Source organism: Myripristis murdjan, chromosome 18, assembly GCF_902150065.1.
Source record: "Myripristis murdjan chromosome 18, fMyrMur1.1, whole genome shotgun sequence".
Lineage (NCBI taxonomy): Eukaryota > Metazoa > Chordata > Actinopteri > Holocentriformes > Holocentridae > Myripristis > Myripristis murdjan.
In genome coordinates, this window is record NC_043997.1 from 23,556,787 (window position 1) to 23,574,111 (window position 17,325).

The 17,325-nt window shown below is 40.2% G+C and overlaps 1 protein-coding gene across 1 annotated transcript; it reads right to left on the reverse strand.

The window, feature by feature from the left end:
- Window positions 1-6,556: 6,556 nt before the first annotated feature.
- Window positions 6,557-11,451, reverse strand: LOC115376553 (C-C chemokine receptor type 5-like). The gene is made up of 2 exons (XM_030076222.1): window positions 11,360-11,451; window positions 6,557-7,722 (listed from the first exon to the last, which is right to left on the reverse strand). The coding sequence occupies exon 2, from the start codon at window positions 7,706-7,708 to the stop codon at window positions 6,602-6,604; it is 1,107 nt and encodes a 368-aa protein (XP_029932082.1). The 5' UTR covers window positions 7,709-7,722; window positions 11,360-11,451; the 3' UTR covers window positions 6,557-6,601.
- Between the last annotated feature and the right edge of the window lie 5,874 nt (window positions 11,452-17,325).

Genomic DNA, 17,325 nt, shown 5'->3' on the forward strand with positions numbered 1-17,325 from the left:
TAGAGCCGGCTCTCTGAAGTGAACAACGGGAGCCGGCTCCTGATTGGAAGCCGTTATTTTTTTTTATTTATTTATTTATTTTCAGCAGCCGATTGGTTATTTTTTCTGCAAAAGCCGCACGTGATTGGTCAAGACGTGGGGTGCCGTCTGTCTGCACTGAGCGCTTCACCCCAGACCAGCAGTTACACACACACACAGCACACAGACCCTGCGTTCCAAATCGCATACTTATACTTTTTACTTTTAGTATGTACTGCAGCTGCCCTTACAAAGTATGTAGTTTAGTATGAAATATGCATGCATATGCATACTATTGGGACACACTACATACATCGTCCCTGAAGACCGGCCCTCTTGCTCACTTCCGCCGCCGTCTGTAGGGGCAAATTTGAATGTTGTTGTCAAAATGCCGGTGCTGTTTCATACTGCGCTGTCCTCTGTCATATTTATTATCTTCTGTCTTCCAGTCGCTTCTACTGTCACTGAACAAGTTTTGTGCGATATGTGCGTTTTGTTGTCGTCCGTATGTGGGCGTGGCTTGTACACGCAACTCAGTCAGTGCGACGTAACGTCCGCTGCGCATAGGATTGTGGGTCAGAATGGCCAGAGCAGCATGCTGAAATCCATACTGCGAAATCTGACCAGATGTAGTAGAACATCCTGGTACTCTTGGCATACTGCATCTGACATACTATGTATTGGGACATACTAAATCTTTTTTCTCCTACTAAATAGTATGGTAGTATGAGTATTGGAACGCAGGGGCGAACAGGAGAACAGGAGGGAGGGAGACGAGAGAGACAGAGAGCGAGGGACCACAAGGAGAGACAACACGAACGCGCTGGAAAGGTGTAGTTAAGAAAATGAGTGACAGCAGGAAAAGGAGTAAAATCTGGACCCATTTCAATTTTATCGACAACACTAAGGCAGAGTGTAGTCTGCAAGAAAAAAATCTCTTATCGAGCCGGCTCGACAAACAACCTGCACAGCCACATGAGAACTGTCCACCCATCAGTGCAATGGGAAGAAAAAAACACAAGCAATCGAACCTGATATTAATGAAGGTGCCAGTGTGTCTACTGCAACTGTTGCTGATGCTGCTGCAGTGTGTACAGCAATTCAGTTCAGCTGTCAATAGTTAAAAGTTTGTTTTTGTTTTTGTATTTTATAATATATTTTTATAGCACTATATTGAGTGAATATATAAAGGCATATTTATATAATAAACATATATATATAAAAAAAAAAAAAAACATAACACATGGGTTTTTTTACATTAGTAATTCATTTTGCGCATAATTTTACATTATTGTTGGTAATAAATTAATTTAAGCAACAAAAAAATCTGAAGAACCGCTTGGGAGCCGAAAGAGTTGGCTCTTTTTAGTGAGCCAAGCCAAAAGAGCCGGTTCTCTAAAAAGAACCAGAATTCCCATCACTAACATGTGGGGAGAGCCTTTACAGCACTGCAGCACATTTTATCTCCTGCAGATAAGTTACCGTATTTCACCAATTAATTGCCGGGCTGCAAATAGCCGCCTGGTTCTTTTAAACACCTGGGGTCTGCACCCATTTTGCATATTAAACGCCCACCCGAATAACCGCCGCGGCGATTATTTGCATTATATTGAGGTAACCCAAAATAAGGCTATTCACCTTATTTTTGCAGAAGTAAACAGTTAGCCGCACAATAACTGTGCGGCACTTCCATTTTCTGTCAAAATAAGAGAGCTAGCTAACGTTAGAAAAAAGGGTATACTGTAATATTAAATGACCGACTAACTCTTATTTTGACAGAAAACGGAAGTGTCAGAGGGAACAACTCACAGCGTGAGCGGTTTGCACTATGTTTGTATGTACAGATATGTTTACCTTATGCCTTACAGTACTTTTGTACTAAAAAATCAAAATAATGGCCTGGTGCATGTCTGTGTAAAAATAAAGAAAGGCCTGCAGCGAATAGCCGCCTGGTTCTTTTAAACGCCTGGGGTCCAAGTTGATTTTGCGTATTAAACACCCGGGCTATTAATTGAGGAAATACGGTAAGATAAAATAAGATAAGATAACACTTTATTTATCCCCATAGGGGAAATTCAGGTGTTACAGGCAGCAGCATTAGGAGAGAGGGGCTCTTCTCCATTATAGGAGCACCTCATTTATTATAATTTATTATTGTTTATTTATTGCATAAAGGGCACCCTAGAGGGCATTCAATCTTTTTGTCTCATGTGAGGGGCAGGCAGTGGGGCACTTCCTCTTGTTTTTGGCACTCTAAAGGGCACTATACAAGTCTGCAAAACTCTTCAAATTCTTTAAAAAATGTGTGTTTTATGTCAATACAAAACTCACACACCATCATTTGAATAGGCAACATGAAGCACCAACTACACACAGACATTGGAAATGAAAAACCTTGTGGTTTTTGTTTTTTCTTTACACAGGGCAGCAGGTTGCAAACAACAAAATCACAGTAGAAAAACATTTTTTGCTAGACAAAAGCAACAGAAAAAAAATGGGCAAAATCTTGCCTTCTTGTGGACCTGGTCCTAAGACATTATCTGACTTCTTCACCTCCTTTTCCTCTTCCTCCTCCTCATCCTCCCTTGTCCAGACATTTTCTTTGCTGATCTCAGCCTGAGCAGCACAAACAAACAGGATCTGTGTGTCAAGACTGGAGCTCCACTGACTTAACAACAGGTCTATTCTGTCTCCCGTGAAAACACACAGCAAACTTGAGCCCATTGAGGTATGTGAGCTTTTTGTGTTGCAGTTAAATCATAGATATTTTTGGACTGTATTTAAAACACTGAGTAAAAAAATAATTACTGATGACATGTACTAATGGCAGTATTGTCAATGGAGGCAGAAAAAGCCTTCAATAGGACTGAACATTGCCATCTTTTCAAAATGCTCTCTCTCTGCAAGTGGATAAAAATATCTATATCACAATCCAGTGGCATCGATACTGAAAAACAATATACTGTAGTATCTAAACCTTTCAGCTTCTTCAGAGGCACATGGCAAGGATGCCCTTTGTCACCACTGCTGTTTGCACTACCAATAGAGCCTTTAGCTATTGCAGTCAGGAATAATCAAAATTTAGTAGGCATCAAGATAAATGACTTTGAGAGTAAAATTGGGCTGTATGTTGATGATATTAGACTGTTTGTCAGAACACTCTTTACCGTATTTAGTAGATGTTATTTATTTTTTTTATTTCATTTCATTTTTTTTATTCCATATCATGGAAACAATACTTCATAATCAATCACAAGTTTGTTACATTTGTTTCAATCCATGATTGAAAAGGGGCAGGAAGAAGAAAGTCTAATATTACCAGTCCCTTTCTCAAAAAATAAAGCAATAAAATAAATGGATGGTCAGTCATTTAACAGGCCTTACGTATAGAAAATACAAAAGAGTAAGAAAAAAACATACACAACAACTCACCATCAACAAAAAAAACAAACAAACAAAAAAAAACACAAAACAAAACAACAGTTGTTGTTTTTAATGTGAGAATTTCTCTAGTTATAAAGTCTATTTATGTATGTCTAATATCCTTTTCCTCAAGAATTCTGTAAGACCATGAGGAACACAGAGGATCACTTTATTTCACTGTGTATGGGGTAAAAGTTTCTGGACAGAGGTTCTGGACATCAGTGTAAAATTACCTATTTGGCCCAAACTGTATTTTTGAACTCTTTCCAGCAAACTGTAAGCCATGGAACTCATAGGATGGTTATCATCTGTTGTTTAATACAGGCAAAACATGTAATATCTGGAAATATTCTGGTAAACTGGTTTAACAGTGTTGACCAGTTACTGCACTGTCTTGCTCTTGAAAAACTCCAAGGAGAAATATTCTGCCTTAAGGAGACATGGGGCCTCCACACGGAACTGGAGGGAACTGTCCAAAAATTACAGAACTGAGTACATTTTTGAAAATATTGAAATTTTTACTACATAATAACCTCAAGTGATGGTATATTAACATAAACAGTCCATATAAAACTACAGGTTGGTCAGAAACATCATCATTTTGAAGGTTTGTGTTGAGCCACAGGTGGGTATGTTAGGATCAGGTGACTCTTTCATTCCACTTCAGGCTACTTTTTATCTAACTTTGGTTTCTTGAGGCACTTTCACATCGCTCTGTCTTCGTGTTTTAGTGTATTTAAAGCAATCTGCTTTTTTTTTAAGTGAAGTTATTATTTAAGTTATCAGGTATGTAAATGTGAGCGTGTGTGAGCAGAAAGAGAAAGAAAGTGAAAAAGATTTTGTTTAAAATTACCAAGGGAAAACTCCAGCAAGTGGCTTCATCAGATGTAAAGGCTATATTTGGAACTGAAAAAGGATATAAGACAAAAGACTCCCACAGTGACCTACACATGTATACCAGCCTTTATTCAACAACAACAACAACAACAACAACAACAAAAGGTCCACTCCAAATATATAAAAGGTGGAAGATTCCCTCATGAAGGAATCAAGGAATATCTCATATCTCAGCGTAAGCACAACATATTCAAGTTTATTCAAAAAAATGTTTTTGTTTTTGTTTTTTGTTTTTTGTTTGTTTTTTTTGTTTGTTTTTTTCAATTCTGTGCAGAAGGCAACTCTTCTATTCAGGTAATATTAATCCAAATCACATGAAGGTCACTTATATAACACCATAAATACAAACCACAAATGTAAACTTCTCTTCCATTTTGTTATTTAGTTCATCTATGATTACTGATGGATGCAAGCAACAAGGAGCTTGAAAGCATAAAATGATGCTAAAGATATGATAATTCACTGTAATTCACTGTAATTATAATTGCTTAAAAAAAAATGTGTGTATATATATATATATATATATATATATATATATATATATACTACTCACAAAAAGTTAGGGATATTCGGCTTTCGGGTGAAATTTCAGGATGAACCTAAAATGCATTATAACCTTTACAGGTGAACTTAATATGACCTTCTGTAAACTTTTGAACGCACATGTCCAACTGTTCAATGTTTCAGTACTTTTTGCACAAGTTGCTGTTCTCTAACAATGAGTTTAACAGCAAAATTCACATCAGGTTTTTGATCCATGAATCGACCAATAAATTTCCTGGTTCAATTAGAATTGGCATTTAAACAGTCCTCCTCATCATGCTGTTCACATCTTGACATCATGAGACCAAGACGACACGTCAGTACAGAACTGCGGGATGAATAAAGTATCTACACTATATTACCAAAAGTATTCGCTCACCCATTCAAATGATCAGAATCAGGTGTCCTAATCACTTGGCCTGGCCACAGGTGTATAAAATCAAGCACTCAGGCATGCAGACTGTGAAACAAGACATTTGTGAAAGAATGGGCCGCTCTCAGGAGCTCAGTGAATTCCAGCGTGGAACTGTCATAGGATGCCACCTGTGCAACAAATCCAGTCGTGAAATTTCCTCGCTCCTAAATATTCCACAGTCAACTGTCAGCTCTATTATAACAAAATGGAAGCGTTTGGGAACAACAGCAACTCAGCCACGAAGTGGTAGGCCACGTAAAGTGACGGAGAGGGGTCAGCGGATGCTGAAGCGCATAGTGCAAAGAGGTCACCGACTTTCTGCACAGTCAATTGCTACAGAGCTACAAACTTCATGTGACCTTCAGATTAGCCCAAGTACAGTACGCAGAGAGCTTCATGGAATGGGTTTCCATGGCCGAGCAGCTGCAGCCAAGCCACACATCACCAAGTGCAATGCAAAGCGTCGGATGCAATGGTGTAAAGCACGCCGCCACTGGCCTCTAGAGCAGTGGAGACGCGTTCTCTGGAGTGATGAATCATGCTTTTCCATCTGGCAATCTGATGGACGAGTCTGGGTTTGGAGGTTGCCAGGAGAACGGTACATTTCAGACTGCATTGTGCCGACTGTGAAATTTGGTGGAGGAGGAATTATGGTGTGGGGTTGTTTTTCAGGAGCTGGGCTTGGCCCCTTAGTTCCAGTGAAAGGAACTTTGAATGCTTCAGGATACCAAAACATTTTGGACAATTCCATGCTCCCAACCTTGTGGGAACAGTTTGGAGTGGGCCCCTTCCTCTTCCAACATGACTGTGCACCAGTGCACAAAGCAAGGTCCATAAAGACATGGATGACAGAGTCTGGTGTGGATGAACTTGACTGGCCTGCACAGAGTCCTGACCTGAACCCGATAGAACACCTTTGGGATGAATTAGAGCGGAGACTGAGAGCCAGGCCTTCTCGACCAACATCAGTGTGTAACCTCACCAATGCGCTTTTGGAAGAATGGTCAAAAATTCCTATAAACACTCTCCTCAACCTTGTGGACAGTCTTCCCAGAAGAGTTGAAGCTGTAATAGCTGCAAAAGGTGGACCGACATCATATTGAACTCTATGGGTTAGGAATGGGATGGCACTTCAGTTCATAGTATTAGTAAAGGCAGGTGAGCGAATACTTTTGGTAATATAGTGTATGTATTGCCATGTTCTAAAGAGTACCATATGACATCACAACTACTAGTATCCAAATGCTCTTTCACTCCTCCTGATTTGACTTTCAATTGTTTTCCTGTAATGGCCTAAACATTCTTTCACCCAGTGGATGCTGCAAGCTGCCTACTCATATATAGTGTGTTCTCTGTTCTCTGAGAGGTGGTCCTGCTGCTCTGGCTACTGAGGCTGATGTGTCTTCTAAGACAGGGGATCTTCTTGACCAGCAATCTTCTGAAGTGGCTCTGGAACTTCTTACCCACAAAGGTGTAAAACACAGGACTAATGCAACAATACAGGTAGGCCACATTCTGCGTCACATACAGAGCATAGTCCAGCGCCTCTGACTCTAAGCATGAGTCATTTTTCTTGCCGTTGGACATTTGAATGGCCCGAAGGAGGATGACTATGTTGTAGGGTGTCCAGCAAGTAAAGAAGGTGAAGACGATGACAAAAATGAGCTTGATGGCGCGGCACTTCTCCTTCATCCGGGTGGACAGGATCCGGATGGTGATGCTGCTGTAACAATACAGAACCAGAAAAAGAGGGAGGAGGAAGAAGAGCAGGAACTGTTGGTAGTAGCTGACCAGGCGCCAGCGGTCCATGATGCTCTTGTCGTAACCTTCCTCTTCACACATCCACCCATGCTCATGATGCTCCCACACGTTTTGGAGAACCAGCTCTTTGACACTTGCTATAACACTGATGCACCACACTGCCACCGCTGCACTGATGGCATAGATCTTCTTCCTGCTCTTGGCGGCCGCCACCGCATGCACCACCGCAAGATACCGGTCAAATGTCATGAGCGTGAGGAAGAGGATGGAACTGTAGAAGCCGATGAAGTAGGCACTGCTGACCAGCTTACACATCACAGTGCCAAAGATCCACTCAGACGAATGGTATGTTGCCAAGAAGGGAAGACTGGAGGCAAAGAGAAGGTTTGACATCACCAAATTCAGGAGGAAGATGTTTGTCACTGAGTTGAGCTTCTCATATTTGTAGATGATGAGGAGAACAAGCCCGTTGCCCAGGTAACTTAGGGTGAAGCTTGTGTAGTAGAAGAATGGGATGAATTGGGCTCCAAACTTGTTGACATTAGTCTTGGGACACAACGGAATTAAATCATCGATGACGTAGGGTGGGAGTGTGGAGTTGTCGTTCAACAGATCACCGAAGAAATCATTGAAATCGTCACTGTTGTTCATGACTGGTGTTCAACCTGTGGCAGAGAAAGTCAATAATGAGGAGGCTGATATTCACTGCTTTTGTTTTTTGCTGTTACCAAAACTGCATTACTATTTATAGTCATTAGGGCTGGGACCACTTATCACTGATAACAGGTGGATTAACACTTTCCTGTTTTTTACCTAATAACAATTTATATGTGGCTGAATTTTGAAAAGCAAGACAGCATGGAAAATGTAACTTGCAGCCAATGTTATTGCAAAAGGAAGCTACAATACTGAAAGGGATACATCACCAATAATGGATATTTTTTGTATCCACTATTCACTGATGCCTTCGACTTTCCTGATGAACACAACTTTATTCACACGGCTTCAAAGTAAACTTGTATTCCAAAAATGGCAGCCATCTCGTATCAAATAGAAAAAATCCTAATTTTAATTTTACGATTTACCAGTAATAAAATATGAGAGGTTCTGTTTAAAAAGCTCACACTTGTCATGCTAAATAATCCAAGTCTTTGGAAACCAGTCATATGCCCAGTGCTTCCCAAACACACTGATTTTTGCTCTAATCCTGCTACAACATCCACTTCCACAAAATCCTCTCATGCTCAGTCATCAAGGTTGCATGCACAAGCACATGCATGCAACTGGATGAGCTGTTTGGATGGAGGTATGGACAACCAATCAGTCAATGCTGAACTAATGAAGTCACAAATGGTGACTTGAGTCATTTAAGAATTCAAAAAATTATCAGTAATTGTTCATCATTTTGTCCCAGTACATCATTTTGTCAAAACTGTACATAGTCCCAGCCCTAATTGTCATACATTCACACATACATTACATTACTAACTGCAGTCTAAACAATTGAGAACACAAAACACCTTTTCTCAAATCGTGAAAGCATTTTTTGACACTAAACTAGGAGGTGAGAGGTGAGGGTCAGCCACAGAAAAATGGCTGTCAAATGTTTTTTTTTTTTTTTTTTTTTTTGTCTCCTGTTCCATTCTTCTTGTGGCTCTAGAAATCTGTATTTCTTGCTGTTTTCACCAATGAGCCACGGAAATTAAATCACTTATTGCTGTAGTGTAGAAATATAATTGTGCATAGATGACCATCATGAGCATCATTAATGTCACAATTTAGTACAGCACACAATTGTCTATTTATTTGCACATGGGTATGTAAATCAATCAAATCAATAGACAGGCCTAATATATTAAGCCCCACACTGATAATGACCTACCTCTGTAAAAGAGGAATTATTTATTTGGCTGTGTGTGTGTGTGTGTGTGTGTGTGTGTGTGTGTGTGTGTGTGTGTGTGTGTGTGTGTGTGTGGACTAGGTATTGCTAATGTTGTGGGGACATAAATCTGTTTACACAGTCATGTTGTGGGGACTCACCTCCCTTATGGGGACAAAAAGCAAGTCCCCTTCGTGAAAATCATTAATTTTAGGGTGAAGACTTAAAGGTAAGATAACTTTAGGGTTAGGTTAAGGCTAGGGTTAGGGTTAGGGTTAGGGTTAGGCAGGTAGTGGTTAGGGTTAAGGTTAGGATAAATCTCCAGGAAATGAATGTAAGTCAATGTAATGTCCTCTGAAGTGATGGAATCACGACTGTGTGTGTGTGTGTGTGTGTGTGTGTGTGTGTGTGTGTGTGTGTGTGTGTGTGTGTGTGTGTGTGTGTGTGTGTGAATGAGCCTGTGCGTGTTAGAGAGGAAAAATGTGTGAAGGGAAATAAATACATAAATTTGAACTTTGGTATAGCTTTATTATTTGGTGTTTGTGTGATTCAAATGTTTAAGCAAATACAATTTGACATCATCATCATCAGCAGGGGTGGACTTTGTGATTTTGGGTCCAAAGGGAAACACAGGCATGGGGCCCCCCACAACCCTTGTCCTGCCTTTGGTCAGTCTTTATTTATCTAACAAGACCTACTTGCATTCTTCTGTCCTACCAGTCCTCACACTGTGAGCTGAGAAGTACAGCACTGATGTCCAACAATGTGTGGGTCAGATTTACTACATTTGGAAACCCTGTTTTACTGCAAAATCCCTGTTTAATGACATGGAAACTGACATAAATATAGTAAACACAGTTTGTTAACTTGAACATCCAGAATGATCCGGAAATTTCTGCACTTCCTGTATCACTTCACACCAGAGCAGCTGTAGCCACCACAGAGACAGAAGTAGATTGCTTGAGTTTGCTATTGTTTGTTTTTCCACCTTTTCAAAATGGGGGGACTGTGCCTTTAAAGGAAATATGAAAATCATTTGCAAAACTAAGTGTAAAGTTGTATGGTTAGAGTAGCAAAGGCTCAATGATATGTAATCACGACATGAGATTTGCTCAATGACTGAAAAGTTAATCTCAAATTATCTGCTGACTGAGACCATAATTAAGGTGGTGATTAATCTATAGACAGCAAAAAATATATGTTTATCAAATTACCTGTAACCTCATAGAAGACTGACACAATCATATATATACAGACAAAACCAACAATTGTGGGATAGGCTATTTATTACAATTGACAATGTTATAAACAGGCACTGTTGGATGTCGGAGGAGAGATCTTAATGACGGTTAACTGTTGGCAGTCATCATGGAAATCATGGACAAGAGTTCGAACGCTGCCAGACAAGTTTTTATCCAAGTCAGTTGTTTTTGCTTGATTTTTTAGGCATTTGTTTAAGAACCCTTAGTTTCTTTATTATCAGAAAGGATATAACCTGATTTCAGTCCAGACATGATGCATGCAAAGACAAACCTTGACAAACCATCAAATCATGAGTTCAATTAGCAGATAATCTTGTGTTTAAGCATCTGTAGTCGGATGAATGGAAGATAAGTCTCTCTATGTCACTATGTCACAATATTTTTCATACTTTTTGCAAAGATGAGGGCATGTGATTGAATGCTGTTGAATTCTACTGAGTAATGACTGAGTCATTCTTTCCTGAAACTTTGACAGTTGATCAACAGGGAAATAATCTCTCTTTGGGCCCCAGAGGAGAGACTAACCAGGGGACGTCTTGAGATCCTCATCACACCGACACCCAACAAACCCTACGCAATGGACATCAGTGACCATGATGTTCAAGTGATAATCATAAAACATTTCGATCAATTTTGAACGTTTCTTTTATATGTTCTCAGTGCTAGGTGTTATTACAATTATAGAATATTACAGAGCCACATGTTACAAAGTGATGCTGTTCCTCTTTATTTCCCCTACCCTAACCTTATGTGTCTGTGCTCTCATAATAATGCATAAGGCATTTTGAATGCATAACAGTGATAGTGTCAACATTGTTTTTGAAGTTTTTTTTTTTTTTTTTTTTTTTTTTTTGTAGTACTCTGAGGTTTAAACAGTACTATTTACTCCAAAATTGTGGGACATCCATCATTCACAAAAAAGGGCTTGTGATAATAGTATCAACTTGTGGCTTCAACTTATGATAAAATCTCTTGAGGACAATTCCTTGAAGAGGTGTTTCCATCAGTTAAATCCACAGCTGAAGTATGATGCTTTGTGCATAAACCCTCTTACTTCAGTGCATCATTTTGTTAATGAGAACAGGAAATTTACAGAAATAGCAAGCTGCAATTTTTCTGTATTGAATGTCCCTCTCAAAAAGGAAAAGTGTTTAAACTCACCAGTGCAGCTGTGTAGCTGTGGAGTGTAAGGATGATCAAATCACAACAAGAAGCACAGAGTAACTCTCTGAGTCGGTGATGCTGCTGCCTGTGCTAACCGAAAATCTCTGCTAAACATTTATGGTGACAGATGCTGGGAAAGAGGCTGTCCAAGGAGGAACTAATATGCTGGGTGTAACATGAGTGTTGCAACATGTGCAGCACTGGACTGGCTAACTGCATGAGATCAAAAACATTCTCCCTTATTTGGTGGTTTGATGGTGGTGGAGAGCGCAGTCCACCATGTCAGTCAAAAATCTCCCATTGGTGTTGAGTTGGGTTGAGATGCGGTGAGTCAAGGTCCTAGGATGTGATTTCATTTTCATTTGTGTACAGTGTCTTTTGGAAGAGGGGAGCTCCATCCCTCCAGAAGAGTCCCAGAGACTTGGCCCGTGGTGACCCAACACCTTATTAAGACACCAAGATGTTGCTTTTTCCTTTCCTGTTACCTGTCTATGTAATTGCACTGCAGAGGAAGTCTTGGGCTGGATTCACACACTTCAGACTTTCAGCCCATGGACACACACCAGACGTTCAGTCTTTTGGAACAGTGGAAATTCATTGCAGTTGACAACCGACCTAATGTTCTCAAAAAATCTTCCTTAATGGTGTGTTTGCTTCACTTAGCTGAAACATAACACTCTTGCATTCTTCCCACTTCCTTATTATGAGAAGTGCTCACTGCTGGAACACTATTGCTTTGGTAATTCATATTTTTATGTTTCTTCCTATTACACCACTTTTTCAAGGTTCACCCACTTCCCATGTGTAATGTTTTATCGTTGTTGGCTCAAGCCAATTCCTGTGGTCAAATGTACAATTTTAAAATAGGATAACTTTGCTCCTTATTTACCTAAAGGCTTGGGACTGGAGTCCTATTGTGTAGAAGCTCATGCTCTACAACAGGGATTTGCAACTTTTATGGGTCGTGGGGCCACAGTGAATCCTAAGGCAGTGAACCCACAGTCACACTTAGGGCCAATCCCATTTCGTATTTTCACCCCTACCCCTACCCCTCTTTATCGAGTGTCACTTGTCCCTTGCAACAAAGTTACAAGGGGTAGGGGTTGAAATACTCCCCTATGAAATGGGACAACCCTTCATCCCCGGAAACGTCATCATTAGTCATCAGTGACCATCTTTTTGTGGTTGTCAATAGCAAATCGGAACAATGTAAGGAGAAGTCTCCGCTGCGTATCGTTCCGCCGATAAGAACGCCCCTCAGCTGTTGTAAAATCACTGTAACCCACGGCTTCTCGGGGCTTATTGTTTAATTCGACGCCTGGGAGCGCCGGTGAATCAGCTTGAGGTATGAATGATAGACCGTAAACAAGTTTTGTTGTAGTTTGCCCAACGTTAGCCACACAACATGCTAGCCAGCTGGTGTAGTGGTCTAATGTCAAATAAACAATCGCTGACGTTATTGATTTTTGTGTTAATTGTGTGAGAAGTGTGGGAGATTTCTTGTAGCACTCGCTTTGGAGTGTGTCTCTGAAAAAACTCCGTTTGGAGGGCTATAGCCCTAGCACTCCACCCTCCCCCTCCGCCTCAACAAGAAATGGGACGTCCCTACCCCTATGCGTGGACGCGCAAAACGGAGGGGTAGGGGCAAATGGTAGGGTTAAGGGGTGAATTGGGATTGGCCCTTAGACCCATTCACTGTCTCACCATCAGACAACAGCTTTTTGTCTTTTGCTAGCTCTACTAGCGCTACTTAGTAGGATGCATCAAGAGAAAATGTTTGTGTAGTATTTTTTTTTCCCTCTGGGTGCTGTTTAAGTGCAGGTTAATGTTATATTCTTTCATCACTGATACTGTCTACGTTTGACCTCTGTAAACACACACGTTTTCTTTTGCTCATGGCGTCCTCAGCTCTGCACATCACAAAGTGGTGGGCGATCCCGTGTCATGACCTCTGACCTCCATGACCTACAGGCAGCACCATCAAGTTACATGGCTCCCCCTAGTGGTAAAAATGAAAGCTGCAACCTTTAAAGTAAATGAGAGTCAGTCATTTGTCTTCAAATTTTGAAATTCAGGCCACCAAATTAACATCAGTGTGCCACATGCTGCCCACGGGCCACCTGTTGCTTATGTCTGCTCTACAACTTTCATACAGGGGCATTTTCATGTCCACCATATCATCGTCTTGACTATTTTGGATAAAAGCAAAAAACTAAAGCAACTTGAGTCCCATTTCTACAGATCTTAATATACTCCATCTGTTGACCTTGTGCTTAATAATTATCAAAATGAGCAAACAAATTTACAAATATTGCATATTTGAATGACAAAAATGCCTCTGGATTGCAGGTTTACAGGAAGTGATGCTGGATCTCCACAACACTAAGTCTGATTGACACTAAACTTCATATGGGTGTCTGTCATGTCTCACTAAGGCCCTGTGCAAGATCTGGTGCATTATCAGCCTAGCGGGGGGACAATATCAGGGTCAAATTTTCTTAGTGCTTGGATCCCTTAAAGGGGAACGAGCCCCAAAGTCAAATCTGTGTGAGGCCTGACCTCTAATGGTGAAAAGTCGAGTGGCAGGTGATGCAACCATCTGTTGTTCTCTGTGGGTTCGGGATTTGGGCTTTGGTTCAGTGCCTATTATTCGCAGTAATACTATTCACACCTATATTTGTTTCTGCTTTCTTGCATCATTGTTATTATTAATAGTAGCAAGATGACTGCTTCAGCGACAAAATCCCCCATTTTTATTAATAGTGTCACTTAAAGTGAAATTACACATGGAACATGGAACTGGAGGGAACTGTCCAAAAATGACCAAACTGAGTACATATTTGAAAATATTGACATTTTTATTACATAATAAGCTCAAGAGATGGTATATGAACATAATCAGTCCATACAAAACTACAGGTTGGTCAGAAACATCATCATTTTGAAGGTTTGTGTAGAGCCACATGTGGGTATGTTAGGATCAGGTGACTCTTTCATTCCACTTGAGGCTACTTTTTATCTAACTTTGGCTTCTTGAGGCACTTTCACATCGCTCTGTCTTTGTGTTTTAGTGTATGTGAAGCAATCTGTATTTTTTTTTTAAGTGAAGTTATTATTTAAGTTATTAGGTATGTAAATGTGAGCATGTGTGAGCAGAAAGAGAAAGAAAGTGAGAAAGATTTTGTTTAAAATGACCAAGGGAAAACTCCAGCAAGTGGCTTCATCAGACGTAAAGGCTATATTTGGAACTGAAAAAGGACATAAGACAAAAGACTCCCACAGTGACCTACAACAATCAATCAATCAATCAAAACTTTATTTGTAGAGCACTTTTCATACATGAGATGTAGCACAAAGTGCTTTACATATTAAAAATACCCCCTGCCCCCCACCCCCACCCCAACCTCTAGACCCCCACCCCACGATTCTCTCTCTCACACACACACACACACACACACACACACACACGCACATAATGTTTGTTTGGCTGAGTACAGAGGAACCAGGTCAGGAAGCGCTGCCATCTGTGCTGGGGGCTGCCCACGGCCCAGGCCGGAATGCCACAGCTCAGGGGCCCACCAAACTACAGGTAGGCAGAGGACCCATGGCACTGCAGCGGGGCACCGCCACAGAGCCACAGAGCCCCCACCGACCCCAGCCAGTGAGCCCCACGAGAAGAGACATCCCAGCCCCCGATAACAGCCCCCAGCGCAGAGGGCCCCCACTGAGGAAACACTGGATATATGGGATAAAAGTATGTAAACATATACAATAAGAATATAAAAGTATATAGAGAAATAAAAACATATAAAATAAAAATATAAATATGTAAGAACATTAATAAAAGTTAAAATAAGCATGTATAAACATATAAGAACATTTGGTTAAAAGTCAAACAAAAGGTATAGGGTATAAAAATAGCATTAAATAAAAGTCAGGTTAAAAGAAAGAGTATATTAAGAGCATGAGTTAAAAGCCAAATTAAATAGGTGGGTCTTGAGCCTATTTTTAAAAATCTCAACGTTCTCTGCGGCCCTCAGGTCCTCCGGCAGGCTGTTCCACAATCGGGGGCCATAGAACTGGAAAGATGCCTCACCGTGTGTTCGTGTTTTCACTCTGGGAATAGATAACAGGCCAATGTCAGAGGACCTGAGGGTCCGTGAGGGTTCATAAGGTAAAAGCAATTCAGAAAGATAAGAAGGCCCAAGACCCCTAAGACATTTAAAAACTATTAAGAGAACCTTAAAATCGATCCTGAAACATACAGGGAGCCAATGCAGTGATTCTAAAACCGGTGTAATATGCGCCTGCCTCCTGGTCCTCGTCAGCACACGTGCAGCTGAGTTCTGTAAAAGTTGTAGACTTGTGATGTTTCTTTTAGGAAGACCAGAAAGCAGGGCATTTCAATAGTCAATACGACTGGAAATAAAAGCATGCATCAGCATCTCTGTATTTGCCCGAGAGAGAGACGGGCGGACTCTGGCTATATTCTTTAAATGATAAAATCCTGTTTTTGTAACATTTTTAATGTGTGGAATAAAATTGAGCTCAGAGTCAAAAATGACGCCCAGATTTTTTACGTGATTGGATGGATTTAAAGACAGTGTTTGTAATTTTGGTAAAAGTTTCACTCTCTGGGCCTCAGGACCGATGATTAAAACTTCAGTTTGTCCTGGTTGAGCTGCAGGAAGTTTTCTGCCATCTAGGATTTGATGTCTAAAATACAGTTAAAAAGGGCATCAAGTGGCGCTGTGTCATCAGGAGACATGGAAATATACAGCTGTGTGTCATCAGCATAGCTGTGAAAATTTATCCCATGTCTCCTGATGACACTGCCAAGTGGGAGCATATATAAATTAAAAAGAATGGGGCCTAAAATTGATCCTTGGGGCACACCACATTTTATCTCATGTATTCTTGAGGAGCATGTATCCAAGCTTACCATGAATTTTCTCGCTGTGAGATAGGAAGTGAACCACTTAAGAACAGTGCCAGAGAGGCCAACCAGGTGTCTGAGTCTATTTAAAAGAATAGTGTGATCTACTGTATCGAAAGCAGCGCTTAGATCCAGTAGCACAAGGACTGAAAGCTTGTGTGTGTCCAAATTGCACCTGAGGTCATGAACAATTTTCAACAGTGCAGTCTCTGTACTGTGATTCATCCTAAAACCATTCTGAAACTTCTCAAAGATTGAGTGGTTAATTAAAAAATCATTCAGCTGAATCAAAACAATTTTTTTCTAAAATTTTACTTAAAAATGGTAAGTTGGATACTGGTCTGTAATTATTAAGAATGCTGGGATCCAAATTGTTCTTCTTCAGAAGAGGCCTCACTACAGCTGTTTTAAAAGCTGCAGGGAAGACGCCTGTCTGAAGAGAACAATTGACAATGTTTAAAAGCTCAACCTCAACAACAACAACAACAACAACAACAACAACAAAAGGTCCACTCCAAATATATAAAAGGTGGAAGATTCCCTCACGAAGGTAAAGGAAAATCTCATTTCTCAGTGTAAGCACAACATGTTTAAGTTTATTTTAAAAAAAAATGTCTTGTTTTTTTTTTTGTTTTTTGTTTTTTGTTTTTTTTTTTTCAATTCTGTGCAGGAGGCAACTTTTCTATTCAGATAATATTGACCCAAATCACATGAAGGTCACCTATATAACACGATACATACAAACCACAAACGTAAACTTCTCTTCCATTTTGTTATTTAGTTTATCTATGATTACTGATGGATGAAAGCAACAAGGAGCTTGAAAGCATAAAATGATGCTAAAGATATGATAATTCACTGTAATTATAATTGCTTCAAATATATATATATATATATATGTGTGTGTGTGTGTGTGTGTGTGTGTAAATGTATTTATATATAGATGTATATTGCCATGTTCTAAAGAGTACCACATGACATGTTCTAAAGAGTACCACATGACATCACAACTACTAGTATCCAAATG

What these genes read in the sequence shown, in the direction of transcription:
- LOC115376553 (XM_030076222.1), bottom strand. Translation starts at nt 7,708, where the DNA reads ATGAACAACAGTGACGATTTCAATGATTTCTTCGGTGATCTGTTGAAC.